The 8479-nt window shown below is 41.0% G+C and overlaps 1 protein-coding gene across 1 annotated transcript; it reads right to left on the reverse strand.

Moving 5' to 3' along the window:
* Nucleotides 1-5288: 5288 nt before the first annotated feature.
* On the reverse strand, nucleotides 5289-6562 carry LOC306996987 (uncharacterized protein). Its single transcript, XM_079609975.1, has 3 exons — nucleotides 6502-6562; nucleotides 6224-6342; nucleotides 5289-6053 (listed from the first exon to the last, which is right to left on the reverse strand). The coding sequence occupies exons 1-3, from the start codon at nucleotides 6502-6504 to the stop codon at nucleotides 5459-5461; spliced, it is 717 nt and encodes a 238-aa protein (XP_079466101.1). The 5' UTR covers nucleotides 6505-6562; the 3' UTR covers nucleotides 5289-5458.
* Nucleotides 6563-8479: the final 1917 nt, after the last annotated feature.

Below are 8479 nucleotides of genomic sequence, written 5' to 3' on the forward strand. Positions count from 1 at the left end.
TCTGACTTGAGGAGAGTTCAGGCTGTCTGGGAGAACTGGGCACAGGATCGTCACAGACAGTCACAGTGTTCTGATGGCAAGCTGACACAGGCAATGAACGTGAAGTTCTAGCAAAAGCTCTCTGCAGGTTCCTGCGATGACTATCCAGTCGCTCTTGAACTTCAGCAGCACTCCACTGTTCAGCAGGCTTGAACTGAAAAGACAAAGCAAGGCCAGGATCTGGACAGTGTGAGATAAACATCATAACGGCTTCAGTAGCAGGGTCCTCAACGCTCTTGTTGCGCCTACGCAAACACTCATCAGCCACATCAATCGCCTTATTCAGCCTTATCCAGTAGTCCATTGGGCTCTCATCTGCCCTAGGCAGGGTGTTATAAAAGTCAGCCATAGGCATGTTTGAATACATCAACTCACTAAAATTTCGCTTCAGTATGTCGAACACGGTGGTGGGGGGGACTGCAGCAGTTGGCCCTGGGAAGCTGCGCAAGGACACTTTGACTACATCCCTCGCTTTTCCAGCTAACCTGCTCAAAATGAGATCAGAGGCAGTTTCATCAGTGCATTTCTTACTGTTCAAATAACTGCACATCAAATCTTCCCATTCATGTACAGTAAATGAATCACTTTGATCACCTCTAAAGAACGGTGGAGGCGCAACATCATGTTGGACAATGACTTTCAAATTAGAAGGATCAAAACATTCACTGGATTGCTGGACACTTGACTTAGACTGCACTGGGCTGGGATGTAGCGTTAAATTGAGACTGGCTGAAATGCTCTCACCAATTTTCTGTGCCAGATCAGAAATTAAACCTCCTAGAGACTCAGGGGTAATGACGTGATCAGCATTTGGGCGAGTAAAAGGGGTAGAGCAAGCAGCTGGGCTCCCTGACGTACCAATAGCTGAATCAGATGCATGTACATGGTCAATTTCACTATTAAAGAGTGCCCTCCCTCTTCCAAAACATTGAGGCGAAACTCCAGCCATATTGTCAGTACGGTTAAGTACAGCCCCACTACCCCTGCCTACTGGGAACATGGCACTAGGTCGTTGTGCAGGGCTAAAGTTATCTTGACTGACAGTGTCCTCAAACATGACTCAGTTTGAATAGAAAACACAGAGAAATGTAATAACAGTTTCAGGAAAAATAAAATAAAAATAAAAACACTAAAATCACTTAAGTATTCAGATAATTGTACTTTGCAGAAATACTCATGTAGACTCTCAAAACAGTTCAATGTGACGTTTCACGGAGGAGAAAAAAAAAAGGTTTGTGACGATCAAAAAAAAAAAAAAACTGTCATTGAGCTTGCAGCAACGCAAAGAACAGTTCAGTACAGCGTTGCACGGAGAAAAAAAAATGTGGCGATCACAAAAACTCTGTCATTGAGCTTGCAGCAACGCAAAGAACAGTTCAGTACAGCGTTGCACGGAGAAAAAAAAATGTGGCGATCACAAAAACTCTGTCATTGAGTGTGCAGCAACGCAAATAACAGTTCAGTACAGCGTTGCACGGAGAAAAAAATATATATCTGGCGATCACAAAAACTCTGTCAGAGTGTGCAGCAGCGCAAAGAACAGTTCAGTACACCGTGGCACGGAGGAAGAAGAAAAAAAAAATGTGCCGATCAAAAAAAAATATACCGTCAGTGATGAGCGTGCAGCAGTGCGCGCACACACACACAAAAAAAGTTCAACACATCAAAGCGCTTATATGGCGAGAATAGTCATTAATAAAAAAACGTTCAACCTATACCATATATGTGATGTGAGCAGCAGATAGTTGACCGCTGATGACGAGATGAAACGATCCGCGGCCTCCGCGATCAGCGAAACACTCCTCCAGCGATCTATCACAGCACACCGTCGTCTGTTGAAGCAGCAACTCCGGCGATCGGTGAGCAGCCGATCATGCGAAATCCGAAAGGCTCACGGCACCACGTGTAACCGGTGGCTCGCGACACCAGTTATGCACTTGTCTGCGTTGTGTGTAGCTTTGTCGAGACAGACACGGGACAACAGGCGGCAGTTTTGCTGGATCTTTTATCTGATTCTCAAGTCGTCATTCTGATGTACAAATAAAACAAAATCAGCCTCTTAGTGAGAATCGCCCTCGGTTATTCTATAAAACAAATGTGATGTACACTTATCACGTGCTCTCATATCACATTTAAGCCCAGATGCAAAAATATAACTTAAACAAGATGAAATTACCAAAATAACCACAGAGATAGATAAAATAATAGTATATACATAAATTAGAGTGAAAATACAGACATAAAAGCAACAATTAAAATAAAGATTAATTAAGATTAATCAGAGCCCAAAATAACTCACCTCTCCAGTGCATTAACAATGCCAAGAGGAAGAGGAGGGGACAGAACAGGAAATTATATTGACTTATGACGTCACATCAATTAAAGGGGAAAGGCACTCACTTCACTTAGGCAGTCATCAGGTGTATGTAAATGAACAATTTTGTGAGAATTCTAATTAACAATACATATTTAACAGTACACTTTCTATACCTGTTACATCTACATTCTATCATATCAGTTTTGTTACACCGATAAAAAAGCACTTTCTCATCAATCTTTTGAAGAAAAAAGATTATTTCCTCCAGTTGTCTTTGGGGCAGATCTTTTCAAAGACAAAAACATTTATTCCATCTTTCCGTAGCCTACATTTATCCAGTTTGAAAGACCTGGCAAAATATTGTCGTCTCTCTGAATGCACTTCGTCACACAAGGTGAGTTGTACAAATGGAAAAATATATAGGCTACAGCTATTCTGCCAGCGCTAGAAGTTTGTCCATTAGATAATTATCTAAAGGATAGAGCAGAAAATGCTCAGCATGTTCCACTGGTTTTTGTGATGGAGTGCAGAACACACATTTATTTCTGTTAGTGAGAATATTTCTCACATTTTCTGCATCCTCCTGAACACAGTCTGGATATCAAATCCTTCTTGTGTACACTGAGAGTTTGAGATCGCTATTGCATACTAAAAACATTAGGCTTGGTCTGTGGCTGGACACTGGAAGACATTATCACAGTTTTCATTCGTTCATTCAAAATCATGAATCATTAATTTTATGACAATAAACCCTGTTTTTGTGTGTATAGTTTCTTTGGAGACAAAACTTGGGACATTACCGCATTTATTGATGCTCGAATGTCTCAGAATAAAGTGATAAACAAATGTTATCTTAGCTAAACATCTTGCAGTGTACGGGCTAACACCTCAAGAGCGTGAGAATTTGCTTTCTTCTCAGAAAGTAGTCATAGGCAAGAAATCCTTTTCTCATTGATTATTTTGTACATTGTTGGCTTCGTCATGTTGCTTTTTCCTCGCTGAATATCTGATAGCATGACAACATGATTGACTGACACATATTCATACTTTTACTTTCTTTTTTTGCTAATATTACCTTTAAATGGTAAAAGGTCATTCAATATTTGAGGTTATGACAGGCATACTAACTTCTGATCAAAATCGTTTATAATTCGAACAAGAGTATAAATGTCCACAGTCTGTGGCTCTGCAGAAAGAGTTCTAGATTGATAACACAACACAGAGAAATTCTCCCAATAACATGCCCCAAAATATGTGAAAATGTGACAAATGCACATTCAAAGTAGACTAACTAAAGGTATTAATTACCGTGATATTGTGGATTGTAGAGAAGATGTATAGAGACGGTCTACTGAAGTTCAGACTGAGCATCAGAATGGAGAAGAAAGGATATTTAAGTGACTTTGAATGTGGCACGGTTGTTGGTGGCAGGCAGGCTGGTCTAAGTATTTCAGAAACTGCGGATCTACTGGGATTTTCATGCACAACCATCTCTAGGTTTTACAGATAATGGTCAGAAAAAGAGAAAATATCCAGTGAGCTACAGTTTTGTGGGTGAAAATGCCTTGTTGAGGTCAGAGGTCAGAGGAGAACGGCCAGACTGGCTCGAGCTGATAGAAAGGCAACAGTAACTCAAATAACCACTTGTTATAACCGAGGTCTGCAGAAGAGCATCTGTGAACACAACAAACCTTGAATCAGAAGATCTTTAGCAGCAGAAAACACACACCGGTGACTGTCAGATAACAACAAGAAGCTGAGGCTACAATCCACACGGGCTCACCAACACTGGACAATAGAAGATTGTAAAAATGCTTCCTGATCCTTTGATTTCTGCTGTGACATTCAGATGGGAGGGTCAGAATTTGGTGTAAACAACATGAAAGCATGAATAATCCTGCCTGTATCAATGTTCAGGCTGCTGGTGTATTTGTGTAATGGGATATTTTCTTGGCACACCAATTGAGCATCGTTTAAACGCCACATTCTACCTGAGTATTGTTGCTGACCATGTCCATCCCTTAATGACCACAGTGTATCATCTTCTGATGGCTACTTTCAGCAGGATAACACGCCATCTCACAAAGCTCAAATCATCTCAAACTGGTTTCTTGATCATGAGAATGAGTTCACTAAACTCAAATGTCCTCCACAGTCACCAGATCTCGATCATGAGCAGCCTCGGGATGTGGAGGAACGGGAGATTCACATTCATGGATGTGCAGCCGACAAATCTGCGTGATGCTATTATGTCAGTATGGAGCAAATACTCTGAGGAATGTTTCCAGCACTTTATTGAATCGTTGACACAAACAAATAAGGCAGTTCTGAAGATTGTCCAACCCTGTACTAGCAAGGAAAACCTAATAAAGGTGGCCAGCGATTTTGCTATCTGCGGAGAGCTGTCTGTTAGGTCAAAGTCTGCTCATGGAGAGATACGGCGACACTGTTTGACATTCGGTTTGGTGCATGTGAAGGATCTGCATGGCAGTTTTTACCAGTCGATATGCATTAAACTCTCACTCTTACTGTCTAAAACTATAACATCACTGAAAGCTGTTACGATCATCATCAATTTGTGTTTCTGCTTTTTCTCATAGTTATATGAAATAGTCTATATTTATTTTCTGTGCTGCACTTAGCCTAATTTTCCACTTTTTTCCAGTTTGTTACCTAAAGCGATTTCTGTTTTGTTTGTTTAAAATAAACTCATGTCCGAGGCCTGATGCCGGCACCCGCTGTGTCTGTCTTCCTTCACCCCGACAGCTGCATAAAGCTTGTTTTCCTTCTTGTCAGTAATGTTAACAATGCACCCGAGCTCTCAGATAAATACAAACACCCATACATCTGCAGTGTTCACAATAAACCACCTTTTGCATTATGACTCTCCCTTCTGACTTTTTATGAAAGAAAAAACACAAACACAAAGTTTGCCAAGCAGAAGTATTTTATTAGTTCAAGTTGGAAGCAAGGTTATTTTTGAAATGCATTTTACTACTACATCTAAGCATACTGATTATCAAAACAAAGGATAGTAGATCTCACTAATACAGAATCACATGGGAAAGAAAGAGGTGAACGTTACTGCAGTTAGATCTCTCTTTAAGGCAGACAGAGCGCATCTATGGCAGTGTCTCCTTCCCCTTTACAAGCATAACACTGATTCTCACTCACACAGCGGAAGAGAGGAACATGATCCACAATCTGCTTAAACGCAGTCTGAAGATCTTTTTCAGTGTCAAACTTCCAGAAATCCTTGAAGACAAAAGCTTTAATTCCATCATGTTCTTTCCATTTCTTCAGCGCATTTATAATGTTGTGACTGCTTGACGGATTCAGACACGTGTCAACACAGGGAGATTCAAAGGTGTAGAAAACAGAGCAGCCGTCTTTTCTTTTATTCAAGAGTTTGCTCATGGGCGAGTTGTCAGCAGGATTCAGCAGGAGAGACTCTGAATGCATGTTGTATTGCTTCTTTTTACTAATTACAACTTTCCTAGTTCCTGCAGCGATGAGATCTGCACCCTGGTAAAGTGCGTTTGTTTCATCAGTAATAGCATTTTTCACATTCGCAGCATTCTCCTGAGTCAGGAAGGTGTTCTGGGTAGGAATGAAGTTCTGTTGACACTGATCCTTCGGCACATTGATGGCGGTGGCGTACTGACGGGGATGTCCATCTGTATCGACTCTCTTATAGCTGGAAAACAGGAAACAAGATCAAGTATTGACTATGACACACTCCCATGTTTTCAATCCATGACCGTTTGACTGAGTGCTTCTCATTTCTCTACTTCCTCTTTTTTGCTCTACTTCCTCATCGCTTAACTTAAACTTTAAATTTTTCATAGACACTGGAGGAAGACTTACTTCTGCTCAAAGAAGTTAATAATACGGACGAGAGTATTGATCTCCACGGTGTCAACACTTTCTGTCCAGTCGGGAAGCAGGAAAAGCAGCAGGAGTCCACTCAGAAACACAGTGAACTTCTAAAGTCACAAAAAAACATTATAAATTGACTAAAATCATGTGCATAGTTCATTTTAATAGAAAAATACGCCCATTCAAAGTGGCAAAAATCTACACCACCTCTCACCAACACCACTTCTATTAATAATAATGGCTAGTAAATCTTCAATGTGACTGACCATGTTTGTTGTTTCAAATCTTCAAGCCCAGAGGTGATCTGTGAGTCAAAGAAGAAGGAGTGATAAGAGTGAAAGAGAAACGGGGTGGGATTTATTCTGAGTCTGGATCAGCCCTTTCTTTAAAAAAGAAGACCACAAATCTACCAAGAAAACTGCCTTAATCATTGATTTTCACAATCTTGAATAATGCTATTGACCTTTTTTTTTTGTCTGTATGGCTCAATAAATAGCAATTAATATTAGAACAAATATTATATTATATTTTAATAAATGTCTCAATATTTTAAGCATATTTGCCCATTTGTTCAGAATTTGAAGCAATGTCTCTCTGTATCTCTGTGACACCTGAAATCTGTCGCCTGCAGGCATCACGAGCCTGAAACATTTTCTGACTCTGAAGGAATCATGAAGACTTACTTTCACTGTTTAAAACTATTTTAAAACTACTCTACTTCTTACACTTTTTAACGGAAAACACGTTCTAAGGAGCGGTCACATTCACCGTTGTTCTAATTTTCTGGCTATTTTCACAGGGTCAATCCAGACATTTAAAAAGAAAAAGTTCCTCATGCAGATTTCACTCCAGTTGGCCAACAGAAAACCTGCATTTTCATCCTCAAATGACGCCTTACTTCAGGTAGCCTAAAGACCGTTTAGCCTAAAGTAGGCCTACCACGACATTAACCAAGCTTGACATAGGCCCTGTCCCAAATGGCACCCTAAGCACTCGCGGTCTTCCTCTGAGTCCGCACTTTCGTGACGTAACGCCGCTTTGACTGTCGGGAAGAAGTCTGCTGCGGAGTCCGCGTCAGTGCGGGCTTGGCAAAAGTGCGTATCGAGGGCGCAAATCGACCGCAGAGGGGGCGCTCGCGAGAACCCTTCAGAGAGCTAAAATGAAAAATGGGACACCCTACGGTCTCACAGACATAATGGACGCAAGCACGCGGCAGCCATTGTAAGTCCACAAGACCGAAAGTGCATATGAAGTGTGCCATTTGGGACAGGGCCATTAAAGCTGCAGTCTGTAGTTTTTTATCTTTGTCGCCATCTCTGTTCAAAATCTGTAATTGCAGTTATTCACAGAATTATCAACTTTACGTGAGTTGTGTCTCGGCACGGCACAGCACGGATGAATCACAATTATATTGAGGAGAATCTGAGGCTGTCAATCACCGCGCCGGTGTCGATACTGTCATTCAGAATCACAGATTATACTATTTGGAAGTATGACCAACATAAGAATTTTTACGGGAAAATGTCACCTGAACAAGTAACATCCACTTTTGTTCTGACAAACTAAGGGGGAAAGCATTGCAGCAAATCTCGCTGATTAAATCTAACGATCGCTTATTATATCACATCAAAACGTGCAAATTATACTTTGTTCTCAAATTGTTAATGTTAACAACATCAGCATTGCTTGACTACATTTAATGCCCTTCAGATATTTATCCCGCATGGGCCGGTTGCAGTCTCTTTTTTTCTGTAGCCACTCCGAAGTCCAAAGTCCAAAGTCTTTTGCATTTTACAATGGGCGAGTCTCCAGCTGTCACTGGTGATTGTCGTTTGAACCTTTCTGGATCCGCCATCAAATTGATAAGTTTAATTATATAAAGTGCAATATAGCCTACTTGCCGACACTCCTTCTTTATGTGTACAGAAGTGCCAGATTCCTTCTTTATGTGTACAGAAGTGCCGAGACTCCTTCTTTATGTGTACAGAAGTGCCGAGACTCCTTCTTTATGTGTACAGAAGTGCCGAGACTGCTTCTTTATGTGTACAGAAGTGCCGACACTCCTTCTTTATGTGTACAGAAGTGCCAGATTCCTTCTTTATGTGTACAGAAGTGCCGAGACTGCTTCTTTAAGTGTACAGAAGTGCCGAGACTGCTTCTTTAAGTGTACAGAAGTGCCGAGACTCCTTCTTTATGTGTACAGAAGTGCCGAGACTCCTTCTTTATGTGTACAGAAGTGCCGAG

This window comes from Phoxinus phoxinus (assembly GCF_949152265.1).
Source record: "Phoxinus phoxinus genome assembly, chromosome: 4".
Taxonomy (NCBI): domain Eukaryota; kingdom Metazoa; phylum Chordata; class Actinopteri; order Cypriniformes; family Leuciscidae; genus Phoxinus; species Phoxinus phoxinus.